The sequence below is a fragment of the Hypoxylon fragiforme genome (genome assembly GCF_022984875.1).
Source record: "Hypoxylon fragiforme strain CBS 206.31 chromosome Unknown GGS25scaffold_5, whole genome shotgun sequence".
NCBI lineage: Eukaryota > Fungi > Ascomycota > Sordariomycetes > Xylariales > Hypoxylaceae > Hypoxylon > Hypoxylon fragiforme.
In genome coordinates this window covers 1,804,974-1,824,525 of record NW_026054760.1, presented here as the reverse complement: position 1 = coordinate 1,824,525, position 19,552 = coordinate 1,804,974, and the positions used below count along the sequence as shown (strand labels likewise).

The 19,552-nt window shown below is 48.5% G+C and overlaps 7 protein-coding genes across 7 annotated transcripts; 4 read left to right on the top strand and 3 right to left on the bottom strand.

The window, feature by feature from the left end:
- Positions 1 to 95: 95 nt before the first annotated feature.
- Positions 96 to 3,507, bottom strand: GGS25DRAFT_490751 (uncharacterized protein). Its single transcript, XM_049261023.1, has 2 exons — positions 2,703 to 3,507; positions 96 to 2,639 (listed from the first exon to the last, which is right to left on the bottom strand). Exons 1-2 carry the CDS (start codon positions 2,970 to 2,972, stop codon positions 597 to 599), a joined length of 2,313 nt encoding a protein of 770 aa, XP_049116688.1. The 5' UTR covers positions 2,973 to 3,507; the 3' UTR covers positions 96 to 596.
- A 551-nt stretch (positions 3,508 to 4,058) lies between these two features.
- On the top strand, positions 4,059 to 5,769 carry GGS25DRAFT_521714 (phosphatidylserine decarboxylase; the record flags this gene model as incomplete). The annotated part of the gene is made up of 2 exons (XM_049264100.1): positions 4,059 to 4,459; positions 4,536 to 5,769. 2 exons carry the CDS (start codon positions 4,059 to 4,061, stop codon positions 5,767 to 5,769), a joined length of 1,635 nt encoding a protein of 544 aa, XP_049116687.1.
- A 985-nt stretch (positions 5,770 to 6,754) lies between these two features.
- GGS25DRAFT_281447 (protein phosphatase 2A regulatory B subunit) lies at positions 6,755 to 9,702 on the bottom strand. Its single transcript, XM_049257470.1, has 4 exons — positions 9,327 to 9,702; positions 8,909 to 9,265; positions 7,593 to 8,848; positions 6,755 to 7,535 (listed from the first exon to the last, which is right to left on the bottom strand). Exons 1-4 carry the CDS (start codon positions 9,345 to 9,347, stop codon positions 7,163 to 7,165), a joined length of 2,007 nt encoding a protein of 668 aa, XP_049116686.1. The 5' UTR covers positions 9,348 to 9,702; the 3' UTR covers positions 6,755 to 7,162.
- Positions 9,703 to 11,949: 2,247 nt separating this feature from the next.
- Positions 11,950 to 13,991, top strand: GGS25DRAFT_521712 (uncharacterized protein; the record flags this gene model as incomplete). The annotated part of the gene is made up of 3 exons (XM_049264099.1): positions 11,950 to 12,126; positions 12,193 to 12,613; positions 12,673 to 13,991. 3 exons carry the CDS (start codon positions 11,950 to 11,952, stop codon positions 13,989 to 13,991), a joined length of 1,917 nt encoding a protein of 638 aa, XP_049116685.1.
- A 309-nt stretch (positions 13,992 to 14,300) lies between these two features.
- GGS25DRAFT_281408 (uncharacterized protein) lies at positions 14,301 to 15,649 on the top strand. Its single transcript, XM_049257469.1, has 2 exons — positions 14,301 to 14,646; positions 14,728 to 15,649. Exons 1-2 carry the CDS (start codon positions 14,537 to 14,539, stop codon positions 15,482 to 15,484), a joined length of 867 nt encoding a protein of 288 aa, XP_049116684.1. The 5' UTR covers positions 14,301 to 14,536; the 3' UTR covers positions 15,485 to 15,649.
- Positions 15,650 to 15,813: 164 nt separating this feature from the next.
- Positions 15,814 to 17,258, bottom strand: GGS25DRAFT_521710 (N2227-domain-containing protein; the record flags this gene model as incomplete). The annotated part of the gene is made up of 2 exons (XM_049264098.1): positions 15,814 to 16,972; positions 17,146 to 17,258. The coding sequence occupies 2 exons, from the start codon at positions 17,256 to 17,258 to the stop codon at positions 15,814 to 15,816; spliced, it is 1,272 nt and encodes a 423-aa protein (XP_049116683.1).
- Positions 17,259 to 17,957: 699 nt separating this feature from the next.
- Positions 17,958 to 19,335, top strand: GGS25DRAFT_490734 (uncharacterized protein). The gene is made up of 2 exons (XM_049261022.1): positions 17,958 to 18,274; positions 18,337 to 19,335. Exons 1-2 carry the CDS (start codon positions 18,092 to 18,094, stop codon positions 18,604 to 18,606), a joined length of 453 nt encoding a protein of 150 aa, XP_049116682.1. The 5' UTR covers positions 17,958 to 18,091; the 3' UTR covers positions 18,607 to 19,335.
- The last annotated feature ends 217 nt before the right edge of the window (positions 19,336 to 19,552 follow it).

The following is a 19,552-nucleotide window of genomic DNA, read 5'->3' as shown; positions in this document are numbered from 1 at the left end:
TTTTTGCGCATGCTCATGCTCATGCTCATGCTAGGTACCTAACCTAGGTACAGTAGCTAGTACTGTAGGGTATGTATGTAACATATATGCCATGCCATGCCATGCCATGCCATGCCATGATCACCTTTTTTCGCATTTCAACACCGTACAAACTTGAACCAACAACAACAGACAGGCAGACAGACAGACAGACACCCTACACCTTACACCAGATCATGTTCATGCAAGACGCCAACTCCGACCCATATCTTGGTACAAGTACAGAAATGAAAAAAAAAACCCCCCCGAAAAAAAAACACCCGTGAACCTATTCCCTCAAAGGGGAAAGAGGGGGGTTCCAATGAAGAAGGCCTGCTTGCCATTTTTTCAACAAAAATATTCACTCGCACAAAAAAAGAAGAAAAAATAGCGAAAAGTTTCACTTTGCCTTTTTGCCGCGTCAGCTACGTACCTACCGCCAAAGCCTCTCTTGCTGGCGGGTCTCTTCATTATTTTCATCATCCATCACTCTCCTGATTGCCCTTAGCAGAATAGTACTATATTACGCAGATTTGGTAATATCGGTAGTTGCATGCTATAAGTCTTCCAGCTCCAGGTCATATCACGACTAAAGGCTCTTCTGCGGCGGGGGGTCTCTCGTTACCATGCTCGTCTCCAGCCGCTTCTTCTTGTCGTTCGGATTCTCCACCAACCGTAGCAGAATCATGGCTATCCGGGCTCTGTTCCTCAGACTGCTCGGCTCCGGCTTCGGCAGCAGCGGCAGCGGCAGCGGCCTCGGCCTCCCGTCTTCTTCGTTCAGCTCGTGCCTCCGCTTCCACCTGCGCGATATGCCTCTCAGCTACTCCTGGTGCGATACTAGCGAGGAACAGGATTCCGGCGCGCTCCAATCTTCTAGCTTGGTCCATCAGCCAATTCGTGTTTGCGCGGCGTCGCTGCTGCACTAACCGGGCCGCGGCATTTGCGGGATCCATTCTATCTTCGTGTCCTGCGCCAGCGACGGCGTTACCATGATCGGCTCTTGCGGCTGGTTGAACAATTTGACGCTGGCCGTCGGCAAGGGGGATTAGGTTCTCCAGGTGTCGGCGGAAGGGGATCCAGAATTGTTCGGCCAGAGGATTCAAAAGTCCCGTGTTCACCAGAAACAAGGTGATGGCAATAGTAATAACGGTAACCCAACGGGACCAACTGGAAGTAGGCGATGTAAAGAACCAAATGAAGAGACCTAAGCGGATGACCATCCATATGTGAGGCCATATCTGGGCTAGTCGAATGGCTTGCACTTGCGGGTTGTCTGCGCGTGCCATAGCATGCCCAAGGTGAGGCTGAACGCGAGGCGCTTGAGGCAAATTAAGTTGGGCTGGCGCTTGGGGCTGGCGCGGTTGTGGTTGCTGTTGGGGCGCGTTGTTGGGTTGGGCGTTGGATGCATGGCTCCGTCCGATTGAAGAGGTTTGTGGCTGAGTTGTTGGTGTTGGTGTTACAAATTGTTGGTTAAAGGGATTGACTAATGTTGGCGGAAAAGGTCTCGACAAGAATGGGTATCCGATGGGTTGGTTCATGATTCGGGCGGGAGGGCTGAAGTACGCCTCTAGGCTGCTATTGAGCAATAGAGCACGCGGGCCGGTAGGAGATGATAAAATGTACACTTCTGGCGTGCCTTGAGATTGGACTTGAGATTGAGTTGTTGATTGGTTCCTGGTTCCAAATGCTCTTAGGGGGTCTGGGGTGGCGGTGCCACTGCCTGCTCTCGATGGAATCAATGGCGTAGTAACTCCAGGTGGTATGGGATGGTGAGCTGCGCCAGTTCCAAGATTTGCTAAGGAAGAACTGCTAGCATTCCTGCGCATGGCATCTGTCATCGCCCTTGTAGCTGAGCCAGCATCTGCAGCTCGCAGAACATTCTGAAGTTCGTTGCTAGAGAATTGGCCCCCATTTGGAACAGAACGTGGCTGCGAACTCGAAGTGTTCGCGGTATCGGTAGCTGGGAATGGGGAACCAGTTCTCATCGGTCGTTGTAAAGGATTGTTCACGAATGTCTCGTTAAGGGTGATGCGCCATTGCAAACCACCAGGACCATTACTCTCACGGACTGTAGTACGGGTACCGTCTGGTTGGAAGGGCGAAGTGGTTCTCGAGGGTGTGCGCGCTCCCAACGGGCCCCGGATGTTAGTGGTAGGCATGTCCGGCATGTCCGGCATCCCTGGGGTGCCTGGGGTGCCCGCCCTTGCAGCTTGGCTATGAGCACCTGCGTGTGCGCTCATAGCTCTCATCCATTGACTATACTGCTGTGGTGTAAGACTTGGCGGAGGGTTCATGGGATGGCCGGCAACGGGAAATGTTTGGATGGGTCCTTGAGGGATTCCGAACGTGACGTTGTGGTAATGGGGAACTCCAAATCGCACCTGAGGTTGAGGTTGCAAAGGGGGGGTGTAGTGTTGATGTTGATGCTGCTGATGCGGTAGACCTTGAATTCCCGCTGAGTTTCCCGCCGCATGCCCTGTTGACTGTTGAGCTAGGGGGGCTGGGGGGGCTGGGGCAGATGTCGGGTTTGTGGTGGGAAAGGGACTCGGTGTCGACGAGGTATGACCATCGGACGGTTCACGTAGGACCAAATGTAAAGTCTGGGGTTCCATCGAGCGAAGCTTTGAAATAGAGGCTGATTAGACACTTGCACAAACTATTTGGTTTAATAGAACATCACATACCGCTTCCTGGCCGAAAACTTCAGTCATGGTCTCACTGTCGCGAGCTAGCAAGCGGCCTCTATGGATAAGGCGCTGGGCTTGGTCTACAGGTTTCGCGGCGACAACATTTCGGATCCGTTCTTTCAACTGTTTAACAGTCAAATCCTCGGGAAGTTCCTTGAGAGTAAATTTCCCTTGTACGCCTACGGAAGGCGATAGGATGTGTAGTGTAAAGGTGGGTGAATCGGAACCGGCTTGAGAGGTTGCCGATCTGGGAAGATCGGATGCCATCGTGAATGAACTGCTCGGAGCGACACTCGGAGCGATACTCAAGAGCAAGGTGGCGCGAGAGAATAGGCGCTCAATAATTTAGGTTGCGTAATCCGACCTAGATACCCAAAGTTCAAAAGTCTCAGGCAATAATAGGAATCATGTCAGGCAAGTAATCAAGCAGGAAGATCCGTCAAGATTTCCGGTAAGAGTACACGTAGCGTCAATGAGTGTATACTACAATGTAGGGAGTGTGTAAGTAGTAAGTAGTGAGGTAGCCTTGGCTTTGTAATAAGTTATAAGAAGTAGCGAGGTATCAAATGAGCGAGTTGGATTAGATTAATGGGAAGATATGGGAACAAGAACCTAAAAAAGGAATTGGGAGGAAAAGGAAGTAAAAAAAGATGAAAAATAGTATGGAAGGAATATTCAAAGGTAAAGTTCAATGTTGTAATAAATTAAAGATATTGTTGCTAGACTTGCGCTCGCCGTCGAACACTTGCTAGTCCGACGGGAAGGTGTCAGTTTCAATGTTCAATGCAAGCGCAAGCTGTCAAGTCGCATTGCTTACCTAACTATGTACGCTTAAAAAATTGGGACTAGTTAACTGTTCTGCTGGATACACCCGTTATGTTATGTACTATGTAACTAAATGTATCTTAGGTAACTATTGTACATCAATGTACATCAAATAGTAAAAATAGCTGCGTCATTGAGGGTCCAAACCTCCATATTCTGGTACGAGCTCTGGTACAAGCAACCGCTTACTGCAAACTCACTTTTGCAGATGCCTACCCAGTAGCTTCCACGACACTACTCGTACTAGCTTCATATCATACCTTCCCCAGGTTGACGATAATCTGTAATGATCAGATTCTTGGCAGTGGTCATTGCCTTTAATTATGTAGGTTAGGTTAGTCTGATCTTTCTGACTTTTTTCTTGTATACACCAAACTTCGAAGCTAGATCAACCACATAACTAGCGCATTTATTGTATTTGCTCTTTTCTAAAAAACTCAAATGAGGTTATATTGAGGGTCCCAAGGGTTCTGAAGGGGGTTTAAAACATAAATAAAGTAAGGAGGGTTATCGGAGGATAGAGTAGACATGTCAATGGCAACATTATACTCGGCGCCAATCCGAGGACATCGGCCAGCTCCCGCACTGGGCCGTCATATAATATCACCATGTATGCTTCGGCAGCAGATCTTCGCCGGCGCAACACGACAACCTACCAGACAATTCGTCGCTACCTCCAGATCATCCTTCCACCGAACAACAAACAAATACCAAAGCAATGAGCGGTTCGGCACCAGACTACGCGGTGCGCTAAAAGACACAAAAGTAAAATGGTATCCTATACCAGTTGGTTTAGGCATTGGGTTCCTCGGCCTGGTTCAGTTCTACAAGACACAATCTCGCGAGAAGGAAAGGATTGAAAGAGAAGGTTTTGAGGGTGAGGAGGGGCGTCCTAAGAAACGACCAAGAATACGACCAGAAGGGCCATGGTATGTTGTATACTCTCCACTAGACACCTCTACCTAGGTAATACCCTTTCACCAATAGCTAACATCTTATGCTCAGGCAAGTTCGAGTAATGTCGACGTTGCCCTTGAAGGCCATGTCCAGGTTATGGGGCAAGTTCAATGAGCTCACTATCCCGTACTACCTCCGCGTCCCCGGCTTCAAGCTCTACGCATACATCTTCGGCGTGAACTTGGACGAAGTCTCCGAGCCAGACATCCGTGTATATCCAAACCTCTCTGCCTTCTTCTACCGAACACTGAAACCCGGCGTCCGACCCCTGGACCCCAATCCGAATGCGCTGCTATCGCCAGCCGATGGGCGTGTTCTCCAGTTCGGCAAGATCGAAGGCAACGACATCGAGCAGGTGAAGGGCATGACCTACACCATCGACGCCTTACTAGGGAAGAACACACCCACGCCTAGCCTATCCGACAAGCAACCCGAGCCGGTCAACCAATCCTACAAGCCCACAGCCCCAGGCCACAGCGGCGAGGAGCTCGTCTCTTCCGAAGAGGAGTTCGCGCGCGTGAACGGCATCTCCTACACCCTGCCCAACCTCCTGTCCGGGGGCGACGAGTCCCACGACAGCCCCAAGCAACAGAAACTCGAGGATCAAGCCGCCGACCCATCCAGCCCCGGCGCCGTCTCCGAAGTCCGCGCTGACCTCGCCCTCGGCGAGAAGCCCTGGTACGCGCTGATCTCCCCGGACAACCGCACGGCCCTCTACTACGCCGTCGTGTACCTCGCGCCAGGCGACTACCACCGGTTCCACTCGCCCGCAAACTGGGTCGTCGAGCGACGGCGCCACTTCGCCGGGGAGCTGTACTCCGTGTCCCCGTACCTCCAACGCACGCTACCGGGGCTCTTCACGCTAAACGAGCGCGTCGTCCTCCTCGGCCGCTGGCGCTGGGGCTTCTTCAGCTTCGTCCCCGTCGGCGCCACCAACGTCGGCTCCATCGCCATCAACTTCGACAAAGAATTGCGCACCAACTCCCTGCTCACCGACACCGCCGCCGACCGCGCCGCCGACGAGGCCGCCGCCCGAGGGGAGCCCTACGCCGGCTTCGCCGAGGCCACCTACACCGCCGCCAGCGCCGTCCTCGGCGGCCACGCCCTCCGCCGCGGCGACGAGATGGGCGGCTTCAAGCTGGGGAGCACCATCGTCCTCGTCTTCGAGGCCCCCGCCGCCGGCGCCAATCACCCGGGAGCCAAGGGCGGGTTCTCCTGGGCTGTGGAAAAGGGGCAGAAGGTTAAGATGGGGCAGGCCTTGGGGTATGTGGATGAGGAATAAAAAAAATGAAGTGGCTTGAAAAGATGAAAACTCCAAAGAGAGAAAAGGTCGAAGATGCTGTTTGTTGTTGTATAGCTAAACCAACCTGGCACATAAGGGCCTTCTTGTTGGTGCAATATAGTTATGAAAACCTACCTACCTACCTACCTAACCTAACCTAGGGGGTAAACCACAAGCCAGATCTATCCACCAACCTACTGTACTCTAGGTATAACTATATGAATAAACAAACAAATGAACAAATACATACCTATACCCCCCTATACCTCCCTATTACCTAGGTACCTATATAGTCTATGTATCATGGGGCTTGCATCGTCACACTTGTGAACATGACCATCTTATGCTGAACTGCTGCTTGCTGTATTAAGTGATCTATGTGACCCGTAATTTATCGAACTTACTTATCTAACGTATAGGCACCTAAATAGTTCAGTCAATGCAAACTCGGAGGACCGGTGTCCCAGGACGTACGGCATTGGGCAATACAGAATGGGCTGCTCTTGGTATAATCATATTTTCTAAAGATAAAACGACACATCCGGTCACTACAGGCACATATTCGTCACGTCATTAGCCTCGTCTACTAAAATAAGTCATAGTGCCGAGAAGAAACGTGAGGAAACGCCCAATAAAACAGAGGTCTATGAAGATTGCATTGTCGTTTGCAAGGTAAGCCCGTGCCGTCTCATTACCCTAATCCTTCCTCAAGACGCCAGTCAGAACTGGACTAGGTACCTAGTCAGCCAGTCCAAACCCTCGATAAATTCCATACACTAGAGAAGAGCTACGCGCTCCCCAAACCTCCTTTCCGTATCTTAGCTAGCATCGACGATTCGTCGTTGGCTGTCTTAAGATGGTCCCCTCTTCTTTTTTTTTATTCTCTCTCCGTCTCCAAGCGTGATTTCCTCTGCAACGCTGATCAGTTATATTGAGGCTTCGCCACTGTAGAAACTGGGCATCGCGTGAAACGATTGACCAAAGTCTCAGCTAGGACCCCCCGTGCTGTCGACGATAGGCGAGTTTGAACGACATAGGGAAATGACATAGGGAGTCTTCAAGTATGTACCGGAATTCAAGATAACTGGTGGGAGGTTGGCCGAGTTGACTCGCCACCAGACGTGGAACAGGGCTGCTAGATGACTTTATCGAACTGATGTCCACCTCATTCTTAATGGGGTGATCCATCCCAAAAAAAAGTCGCAGCCCAATACAGGTGCCGAAAAACAAAGGGCTGTGTGAAAAAGTATGGCTATGTGAATCGAAATAGAGTTTTCCTGGGGTTTGTGTAAACCGGGTTACCATCACTTATGAGATCTATCATGAAGGAAGCCAAGTACTGTGTAAAGGCCATGCATCGCAATGCTCGGGCTGGAAGAAAGAAGAGCAGAAATCACCGCTGACTTCTAGCGGACCCTACCGAAGTTTGTCGTTCATGGGCGGCTGCACGACGACTGCCTCGGTCAGCATCCTGCAGCTTAAGGGAATCCAACCTCTTCTGGTTATCATCCGACATCGAATCAGCCTCTTCGACCCGTGGTAATATGTTGAGCTGCTTCGTGGAAACGCTGGGCTTATCAGAGGTCCCATTAGACTTCCTTCGATTGGCTTGCTCCGTGATAGCGGCCCACTTCCTTTCTCGGAGAGCTTCTCTTGAAGCAGCATTATTCTGCTGCTCAGTATACTCGTGGGAACAGTCGTCAAATAACTGCGGGTTAATCTCCATGAAAAGCTTCATCGCATTGTACACCATCCCGTGGATTGTTCTGCCTCACGTTAGCCTCAAAAACTGGTTTGGTTATGTGTTGAGTTAGCTGTCATACCTATTCCAATGGCCCTTGGAGTTCTCGTAAAGTGGTGCAAACATGATGGGTAGGATTATCTCGACATTGTCGCTGACAAGATTGCAGAAATATTCATTGTTCCAAAAATATAAGGCCCGTTCCGCGACTTGAAAATGCGGACTTGCGACAGATTTCGCAAGCTGGTGGAACAAAGGTTCCTGAACCTTGGCAAACTCCGCAGGGTCCATTACTTCGAATATGTCCTCCACCTCGTTGAGGTACATAACCTCTTTCGTGCTGTTAACTTTGGGCCAGTATCGAAGCAGACCCAACACGACTTCCTCGGTGAGAGACGCATCCTTTTCAAGGAACTGAACAATGCAATAGGCAAGCTGGGGGTGATACATGCTGAGGCTCTTGACTTTATGAAGCGGGAGCAGAACCCTGGTCAAGAAAAGCTTATGCTCTTCCTTGAGAGGCAGAGCGAATCCATTGATTATGGATCCTAGGATTTCAAGCAACTCGGCCACACCATTGAATCGCTCCGTTTCATACGTAAACTGGAAGAATACGTTGTTGATAGAACGTCTGATGAAAGAGCGAAGATTCAAAAACTTGCCGTAAATTCGATGTAGGGTGGTCTTAAGGAAGTCTCTCTCACGCGGATCCTCCGAGTCAAAAAGTTCCAGGAGCTGAAGGACAAAGCTGTGATCGATATAAGCTTTTGCGATGTTTGTGTTGAAGTCTTGGCTTTCGATAAATCTCAAAAAGAATTCGTAGACCACCTGGATGTGGGGCCAAGCGACTTCGAGGACGGGCTCGTCCTCTTCGGGGTCAAAGGCTTCCCCTTGGGGGTTCATCGGCGGGGGGATCGGGCGGAATAGATTCTTGGCGAACATCTCGACAACTCGGGGATACATGGGTTCTGTAATGACTTGACGGTTATTGGCTACGTAGTCAAGTAACTCATGTAGGGCAAGACGCTTGATCTCCTTGGACTTCATGTCGGCACTGGCATCATTAAAGTCGAAAATGACATTGCACTGGTCAATCTTTTGCATAAAGAGCTCCTGTCGTCGGTTGGGGGGCACTTCGTGGAATCCAGGTAGCTTCTCAAGCTCTCGGTGGGTCGAGATGTCGATGCGCGATGAATTTTGTCGTCTAGGTGTTTTAAGTCCCTCAGGAACATCTTTCGGGGTTTGGTGAAGACGGTCAAACATCAGCGACTTCTGGCCGGCTTTGGGCGGAGCAAGGTCGTGCGGCATAGTCTCAGCGGCGCCGGGTGGGGGAATATGCTATGAAGATAGGTTATTAGCGGATAGTTCCAATACATAATAAGAACGATGGCAGCATACTGGAGCACTTGGGCTAATGACCACAGTTGGCGGGAGGGTGCCGTGTCGAGAAGGGGTCCCAGCGCCATTAGGCGACTGCTGAGGTCCCAAACTGACAAATCTATCAACGCCACCTTGGGTAATGACCTGACTAGATTGGCCTTGCAAGGCTGGGTTCCCATGATCACCGCCGTGCGTTCCAGCGTTATTTGGGGGAAGGGGCTTATTTCTAATGTCGTTGAGAGTCGACGTGGATGAAGAGGGGGTTAATACAGGCGATTGATTCTCTCTCGAGCCGCCAGAGGAGGGGGAAGCGGTGCCATCCTTGGTTTCCTTATTCTTCTTGGAGGACTTGCTGTCACTCTTGCCTCTCGAGAGCTATCGGTATAGTAATGGTTAGCTTATAATTCACAAAGAGTATGCCAGTGACAAAACATACGGCTCGGCTGAAGCGCTTCATCTTTGTAGGTCACAGCCCTACGAGATTATGGCGGGGTGGGGACGCCCGACTCTCTCGTCTCGTAAGGGTGCTGTATAAAGGGTTGAAGAAAGAAGCAAAGGTTCAATGAGTTAATAATGGACGCGTCGCAATTGTAAGAACCGAGTCCGAGTATTGTCGAAGGAAAATGGCAATTGGGTACCAAGATTGGGGAAGGGATGTGAGGGTGTGATCGATTAGGAAAAGCTATGCTGCTGAAGTTCACGGTCTGTTGTGGTTTGGAGGAAGAAAGATTCATGAAAGTTTAGGCGTAAGGATGCAATGTGGTGCGGTACGTGCAGTGAGTGCAGTGAGTGCAGTGAGTATACAGTGCTCAGGTGTTTAGTGTGTTGTGTGTGTACCTAGCGTAGCAGGGTAACAGTGAACACTAAAGAGGTATGTAGAAGGTAGAGAGTAGAAGTAGAGGTTTAGAGAAATAAAGTAGAGGTAGAGAGAGGGTGTTGCTATTACAGCTGCGGGTGTGGCTGTCGCGTATGTATGTACGACTGGTCAGTTGAACTGGCAGCCGTTACAGCAAGAAAATCATTAATAGGTTAAGAGAAGAAAAAAAAAGAATGAGAAAAAAAGATCATGCAAGATAGCTCAAATTGAGCCTCTTAGCTTAAGAAACAGGCGAATAGATTTCAATGTTTGACAGGTCTAATAATAAGAAGTTCGTTCCCTATTGAACATCAAGAACATTGAACATTGAAGTTTGAGTTGTCGTTGTGGAAGGTGGAGAAGGGGACTCCTGTAGGCGGGTTCAAGCTTGGTTTAGGGACTCCGGTGATCTTCCAGGGCCAAGGGGACGGGCAATGTACCCAGCAACAGCCAACCACTTTGCACTTCTTTCCTAACTTCAGTGTTTCCACTAGCCCAGTACGGTTAGCTACGGTTAGAAGTATATGTACTTAGGTAGGTACATATGTAATATTTTATGTGATTATCCAGCTCTAATGTTGCCAATATGTTGGTAACTATTGGTAACTACATAGTACAGAATTATGTATCTACCAGTAGCAACATTTAATATCATCGATGTGTTTAGTTCAATGTTGGTGTGTCGATCTCGACGGACCCAGGTTCCTCTAGTAACAAAATCTTATTAGGCACACAGATGTTGTGTTTGGATATTTTTACCTATCTACATAATATATTCACCACAAAAAAATATCATATCACCTTAACACCAACGAAGCGCTCCCAAGTCTGACCGTCCATGATCTACAGTACGTTCTAGATACCATGTACCAAGGTAGCCAGCTTATGTGTGTACTTTATCTTATGTATGCAGCTTAGCTACCTAGGTATAAGTATTCTGTACATACATGTGATGCCTAGTACTAGATAGTTACGTGCATCATTAATTATAAGCCCTATGTAGTATGTACATGCTACCTTATCCATGATACCCAAGGTTATGTAGTGCATTCCTTTGTTCGAGATTCCCAGTTGCTGCCAGCCGGCGGTCTGTGTGACTGGCCCGAGAGGACTTGGATAATGGATTTGTTCTGATTTAATGATGCAGAGCCGCGTCGAATCATAAATTAGATAGCGGGGCAGAGAGGGTCTCTATGGGCATCTGGATGTCTCGTGAGCTGCAAAGTGACTAGTACTACCTTCTGTAGCACCTAGGGTAGCCTGGGTAGGGACTCTACTAGGGAGTCTAGGGACTTGATACCATCAAGTCCTTGATAGGTACATACCTAGTAGTACATAACTTGCATACGCTGCTTGGCACATTCCTACCCCAAACACTACAATTCAATTAACTAATAACTAAATACGATAGTACAACCTACGGCATAGTACACTGGCAGGAGACACTGGACTGGTCTAACCATCAAAGTTCAATGCTAATCACGTATTGATGAAGTAAGCCGACGCCTATCCCCATTTCGAAAGGAGGTGGCCTTTTTGGTATTGGTAGATTATTGAGCTAATATGTGGCACTTGTAACTGGGATACAGTGCTAATTAAAACCATTTTACAAACATTTGAACATTCTAGAGTTCAAGTAGTACATGGTAGGTAATAAACATCCTACCTCAGCAGCTGCTCAGGCGATTATCTTATTTTCTTATTTTCTTATTTTCTTGTTTTCTTTTAAAAGCATCAGTTGATGTAGCATCTAAATTATATTCGTAAATTACCTACCTCTCGTATCTATCTTGCGTACTCACCTTTCCTTCATAGGCTGAATACCCAACACCTAATAACGTCAAATTAGACTCCTTTACTTTTTTTTTACAACCAAGATTGGTAACAAACTCGGTAACATTCATATGGCATACAACTTAACTATATGGATTAAAAGAATCGAGATTATTCGAGTACATACAAATGATACAATAGATACAACGCACGGTCCATGATACGATATATTATTATATCCAGTATCAGTGCTAGGTGTTTGGGTAACCTAGGTGTTTGGGCTACTAATGAAATCGTCTACTACTTACATTAAATCAATGCCGACCTACCTAGGGCAGGGTACTTAGCTAGTACTGTGCGCAATCTATATCATTGCCCACTGTCTAAGCCAGCCAGTCAGCCAAATAAGAATTGATAACCACCAATCACGATGATGGAAACAGATAACCTATATCGTTTTGAAGGTTCAGACGATGCCAGCGATACGAACGGGGCCCCAATCCTAGAAGTGCCTCATAGAAAAATAGTTGCTATAGAGCATCCTTGCGTTATCCTTAATCTCGACAAAGGGCTCGCTACATTTGGCCAGGAGCCTGACTTCCAGAAAGTAGTTGTCCTCATATTGATTCCGAATATAATAGACAAAAACCTGGTGCTAACCTACCGTTCATAGCTCCTTGTTGACAGGGCAGAGCCGAGTTCAGTCCCCTTGTGGTTTCGGCCTGACAATCCTACGTCAAAGCCTATTGTGTCGCATCATACGGCTACCAATAATGTCCTGCTCAAGATAACCGTTCCCAAGAGGACGGGAAGGAAACGGAAACGTGGGAGCAACGACCCATTCACGGGTGAAATCAATGTCACGAATGGGACAGCCACCACTCCTGAAGCTGACCAAGTCAGCTCAGTAGGCCGATATGACGCCCCTGGGTCTATCCTCCGAAAAATGCAGGATAGCGTCGATGATTATTCTGTGGAAGCTGTTGGAAATGTCAGGGTCACCCACAGATATCGAGGCTTAGCAGATTTCCAATTCGCCAACACGGAGTCTTCATTCTTAACAAAGACGGCAGAGCATCTACTACCAATGAAAGGTAGATATATTCCTAAGCTCTCCACGGCTAGTCAGAATTTGATGCTGACCAAATTTTAGTCTCGAAACTGCGGGAAATCAAGTTTACCCCAGGCGTAGCGACGGGTCCTAACCAGGAGATAATACCTCCGCCGCATTTTACAGACAAACTCCTTGGGTTTAACTACAATTATGAGCAGAATCCAAACACCAAGGTAGAGGGAGATGAGGTAGGGAAGCCGCAACTGATTAATGTTCAGGGCAGGAAATTGCACTCGTTCGGCTACTTTATCAATCACGGCGAATATCCCGTGCCGCAAAAGGCCCGCCAGGAGCCGGAATTGAAGATACCGGACGGGCTGATGAACCAATTGGAAAAACTGATGGAAGAAAGACCTATATGGACACGTCGTGCCATTCTGAATCGTATAACAGGCGATTATTCGGACTCGCTCATGCGAATTGCCCTCCAGCTCATTGGCTATCAATTCAGGGGTGGGCCATGGCGAGACGCTTTTGTGAAATACGGCGTGGATCCGCGTTCAGATCCCAAGTTTCGGGCTTACCAAACCTTGGCCTTCAAATTGGAGAGGAATATTGTTGGAACGAAAAAGATGACTTGGGAGGCAATTAGAAAAGGCCAATTCAAATCGCGCGCGAGGGGGAAAGATCGCGACAGTCATATTTGGAACGGGGATAACTATTCCACCGACGGCAAGTTCTGGCAGGTCTGCGATATCGTAGACCCATTCGTACGCGACATCATTGAGAAGGCGCCTTTGCGGCCGGAGTGTGACCTAAAAGATTCTGGATGGTTTTACAAAGGCACGTGGGCCAAGGTCAAGATGATCATGAAGGTGAAGATGATAGCCATCAAGAAGGGACGTATGGGTTCAGATAAGGACAACCCACAGAGGCCAGGGTTCCTTTACAATTCCTTCCTCGAAGAAAGGATACAGCAGTGGCCGGACAAATCTGACAAATCCTTTGGCCTAACACTCGAACCGTTTTTACGTCCTATAGAGGAAGAGGACAAAAGATACTACAGACGTCGCGGCGGAAGAAAGAAGAAGCAAAGGCTCGATGAGCCCATCACGGCAGAGAAGCCGTCAAGTCAGGGTGGTGAGGGCGGTGATGAACCGGGCAGTTGGGATTCGGATGGCATGATAGACGAGAACGGTGAGGCACCAGGTAATGAGGAGGATATTCCTTCCTTGCCAGACCGTTCCTGGGATGATGATGTTTTAGAAGGTGATATAGACATTGACGACGGGGACGAAGATATTGATGAATATGAAGAAGAATACTACGAAAACGATGAAGGAGAGGAAGAGGAATACGGAGGTGAAGATGATGATGGGGTAGTAGGTGATAACTTTATAGAAGGCACCTATGACTAGCCCCAGCCAACCAGGTACATAGGAATCTACCTCTTGTCATTCAAGAACAGATATCATATGCATATACTCACATATACTCAACACCACAACCAGATCCATTTTGTGTTTTGCTTTGCATGTTAATCAAGATTCCAGATTCAAGGATGTCGGATGTCGGTACATACTACCTACCTAGTAGTACAGCATTACTAATTACCAACATCTACTAAGGTAGGCACGCCCGCTGCTAACACAAGTAGTGCATAACGCTAGGCGCAAAACAGCAAAAACCTCGGCAAGTCCCCGCAAACCCCGGAGAGAGAACCAAGCTCGCATGTAGTTATATACATACGTCGTAGGCACCATCATACATACATACATATCCGCCTATGAACTGGAAATACTAATCGATCAAAATCAATTAGTCTCAGACATTGAACGCCGTCATCAGTATATCACCTTGAGCAGAGTTCTCAATTCTCCCGGTTTTCGTTTTCTTAATTCTATCTTACCTTACCTTATCTCTTTACTAGTAGTAATCCGTAATACACACACATACATACACCATGGCCGACGAAACCGCTCTGAAGGACTTCCCCTCGCTCTTCTCGCTCAAGGGCAAAGTCGCCGTCGTGACCGGCGGCTCGAGAGGTCTGGGATTGAATGCAGCTTCGGCGTGAGTAACCCTCTTTCCCTTTCCCTCCTTTCTCTCCACCCCACAGAATTCTCACTCACTCACGCGCACCTACTCCTCCAGCTTCCTCCAAGCCGGCTGCGCCCAAGTCTTCATAACCTCCCGCAAAGCCTCCGCCTGCGACTCCGCCGTCGCCCAGCTCAACAAGCTCCCCAACCTACAGCCCGGCGCTCGCGCCATCTCCGTGCCGGCCGACAGCTCCACGCTCTCGGGCATCGAGTCGCTCGTCGCCCAGGTGTCGCAGCACACAGACCACGTGGACATCCTGATGGCCAACGCCGGCGCGACGTGGGGCGCCCCCTTCGACACGCACCCGGACGCCGCGTTCCAGAAGGTCATGGACCTGAACGTCAAGGGCGTGTTCCTGTGCATCCAGAAGTTTGCCCCCCTGCTGCAGAAGCGCGCGACCCTCGAGGACCCGAGCCGCGTCATCATCACCGCCAGCACCGCGGGGCTGGGCACCGCGTCCCTGGGGCAGGCGGCGACGTTCGGGTACAGCGCGAGCAAGGCCGCCGTCATCCACCTGGGCCGCAACCTCGCGGTCGACCTGGGCCCGCGCCACATCCTCGTCAACTCCATCTGCCCCGGCTTCTTCCCGACCAAGATGGCCAACGGGCTGCTGGAGATGACGGGCGGGCTCGAGAAGCACGCCGCGCGCAACCCGTCGCGGCGCCTGGGTCGGCCCGAGGACATCGCGGGCGTGGTCGTGTATCTGGCGAGTCGCGCGGGCGCGCATGTCAATGGTGCGGCGATAGAGATCGATGGTGGTTCGTTGTGGAATAACGGCGAGTTCACGCTCCCTCCCGACTCTAAGCTATAAGTAAGACAATGAGTCGATTTCGGGGAATGCCAATGGAAGTTTAGTCATGTATGTACACTGCGAGATTTTGTAGCCTAGTTTTTTTTTTTTTTTTTTTTTGGTATGAAAAAAGTATATGCTTTATATGCTATGTTCTCATTTTGTGATATCCCTTTTGTTGAAATGCGCTTCTAAAATGCTTGGTAGGGCTAAGTAGCCTCTTGCTGTCCTCGGCGTCGTTGCGCCAGGGGACACCATGGTAATATGTAGGTAAGTCAAACTCAGACTCTCTCTTAGATGCAATGCGTGCCTAGGCATCAAGCATTTAAACGCCGGCAAAGGTTTATAACCTAATGAGCAATATCGACGACGTCTGCCCGGATCTCAGATCCAACGTCTAATTTCCGCGCAACCCAATGGCTAGCTCTGTATACCGTTTGGAGCATGCTCTGAGCATCTTGTACATAAGGCGCGGGCAGGCCCGTTTCCCGCTTCTCTATTGTGAACCCCATCCGTTCTACCAATGCTACGACCTCATCGTCCGTGAGTTCGAAGCTTCCAGGATCGGCAATGCCTAATGAATTATTCTCTTCATCTCCGTCCCCATCATAGCCGTGATGGCCGGGGACATGATTCTCCCAGTGCCATAGTAGAGGCCCAACATTTATCAGGACGCCGCCGGGTTTCAAACAGTTTCTGATGACCTCAAGGTAACGGATCAAATTTGGTGCTGTGTCAAGAAAGAAAGCAGCAGCTACTGCATCGTAGGTATCTTTGTGGCTCTCGTCACCATAAAGACACAAGAAGTCGGCGGCACACATCTGCATCGAACCAATTCCTTGCGTCTCGGTGAGTGTAGCCTGAGGATGTATGTCTGGGATTTTATACGACCTGAATTGACTCTCACGGCTCTGATGATTTGAAAAGGAGTGTATCCATGGGTAAATGGTGTGCTGGCCAGCTTTTTCGGTGCAATTTAGAATATAGGATGATGCTAGAAGCTGGTGATAGGATATTTCATTACCTTCGGTTAAGTACCCTAACCGACAGAGATCAAATACTAAGCGTCCCAGGCCGGCACCAGGCACTAGCACCTTGAGTGGTTGCCGGTCAGGATATCTAGCCTTCTCCACATCGAGAGCCCGGTATATGGGGCCGTAACAGGCGTCACGCTCTACGGCACCCTCGGCGGACCAGTCACGGTAGAACTGCCTGATAGTACTCCGGGCTTTGTCGAGGTCATTGTATTTAGCAATGCCGGACCATTCCTCGGGCATGGTGAGCTCCGCATCCGAAGCAGCTTCATTTGGGCTAAAAGAACGTAGGCTAAACTTGACAATGATGCGAGCTAATTCTGCATTGCTCTCAATGGCATCATCTATCCGATTCAACACGTCCAAATAGGAGAACGGTGGCTTCGCCAACAATTGCCAATGTGCCTGAGGAAGAGCATAGAAGGCCTGCCTGCGCAGATGGGTACAGTTCAAATGCGCGGTTTTTGCGTATTGACTGTATTGGATTTGTCAGCGCGTGAGATCAGACAGCTTGTGCAGGTAAATAGCCAAGTAGGAAAGGTGTATGATGCCTACTGGAAGCAAAATCACGCGCCCCCTCTCTCACACGCAGAGCCATAGGCATAGAATATAGTTAATTGGAGGATACGGCGGCCTGGTAGTACTAACCTGAATGAATCGAGCGCACAGAAGATGACTCTAATCTCCTCTGGGTCCTCGATTGTTTCTTCAACACCGTTCCACTGGGAATCGTGGCCGTAAGCTCGGTTCTCTAGCTCCATGACAGTAGCAATAGGCTGGCTTGAGGGAAGAAACCGGAAGAGGAAAGGAGGGAGGGAGGGAAAGGGGGGGGGATCAAGTAAGAAGAAGAAGAAGAAGAAGAAGAAGTACAATGTTGAAGAATCAGCAACCCAAAGATAGAAGTCCCGTAACAAATCAGTGACAACCTGTGATAACTTCCAAGGTTGTGATGCTGGTGGGGCAGTCTGAAAGAAGGAGGGGCAAGACACGGTCTTAACGTCTTAACGTCTTGGTATGTTTTAACGATGAAGAGAGAGGTGAGAAGATAGAAGATAGAAGATAGAAAGATAGAATATGTTCAAGTATCATCGCTAACTCAGTCACATCTTGCTAGAGTTTAAGAATGGTAATCACACTACTTGCATGGTGATGAATTCTTAATGTTCTTTATGTTCAAAGCTTCAAGTCTTCAAGGCGTCAAGACACACAGACTGGCAAAGTGGGACAAACAGAGCAGTTGAACCAACTGTTGCTAGGGTAATCAAAAGAATCCATCCACAGGCCATGGATGTGAGAAAATGGAAAGACGGATGGAAATAGTTAAAGCTTAAGTTTGTCCGAATATGCATATGTAGGTGTGGGGTAAGTATATACTATAGCCTAACTCTCTACATGAATATTGATATAGTTAGTTATACCAAGAATCGATAAGAATAACTTATTGACATAGACATATGTATGTAAGTGCCTACTAGCTTAATCCACATAAGCATACAACATTGAACGTTGAACGTTAAACGTTGAAGTTGCCAGCGCCCATCTTATATCACTGACCAGTAGATAAACTTGGAAGCATACACATAACCATACCATAATGGACGATGCAATCAATGAACCAATACAACTATCGTTTCCCTTACCACGTTCGTTGGATACAAGGATATATCTCCGTTTGACCATCAAACAAAAGGTCATCATGTTGTTCCTTACCACAGTAGCTGCAGAAGAAGACAACAACGCTGTTCCCATGGGATCTTTCGTCTATGCCTTGCCTGACGTATGTAAACTTATCACCCCTTGATTGCCTCATGTCTAACTAAAGAAAACATCAACTCTTAGAAATACAATCCCAGCCAGCCATTATCTACCACAATATATTCAGTGGAGGCTACGCTGGAGTTCACTACACGCTTAGCTAAAATCCTGGCTAAAAAGACTCAGATGCCTATCTATGTAGGCAACTCCATTAGTTTTGCTAATACGGGCCTTGGTGGGACGGTGGAGGAAGAGATGGAGGCATTCAAGAAGGTCGTCGAAGTCACCCTTGCCAAGCTTCAAGGGGTTATCAAGCCACCCGACTCCTTATCCAATGGAACGAGCAGCTCGTGAAGAAGATGAAGACTAGTCCGACGAACACACTATCAACTCACACGTAGTGATAAAATTTCAGGGTTGCTGGAATTATCAACGTGGCATTAACTCCCATCCATGAGATGAGATGCGCGTTTCCTTCGTGCGTAACAGCATCGGACACACAGGTGTGGGATATCACAAAGTTACACTACCTGAGAGCATCAACGAGACCATAATGAAAGCACTCATCCAGTAACTTCCCATCTAATTTTAGAATATATTTCTCGGCTCCGTACACAGCAGACGTACATGTAGCCCTTGGTCCAATTGGCTCTTTCCTTCAGAGTCTCTGGCGTGTCTAGATAGGTATCATGTATATAACTTACATGTATACCGTCATTCCTCGGCCTCTTCAGTCTCTATAAGACTTGCTACCTACATATTTCTCGTTTATTAACAGGGTGTTGAGTATATCACCCGTGTGGTATCTTAGGAGTCGTGTTTCCACCACCCCCCCTCAGTCGCTCGAGCTTAAGCTTTTCGACGAATGAGAAACGAATCGTAAACCTCATCCAACCATCACATTTTAGTTACTCTAACTAGGCTGGTACCTAAGAAGCGGCTATACCTACCATCTTTGGCGTCGCCATAAGTTCTCAAGCTTAGGAACACTACATAGGTATAGAATAGTACTCAATTTGACAAATAACGCCTCCGAGAGTTTATACAAGCCCTAACACTCCTACTTAAGAATAATGACCGATCTACATCGAATCGGTAGCTCGGACGGTTATCTACATACGTCTTGATCCTTGATCCTCTTAACATAGGTGCAACACAACCTCTGTTGTTTACACTCAAGCTATGCCTAGCAGGCAGTTCCAAGCAAGATGCCGTTTACAGAGGCAACGGATCAAATAATCTCCTGTGCAGATCCCCGAGTTACACAGCATCCGCCAATCGAACCTTCATGGCTCAACGA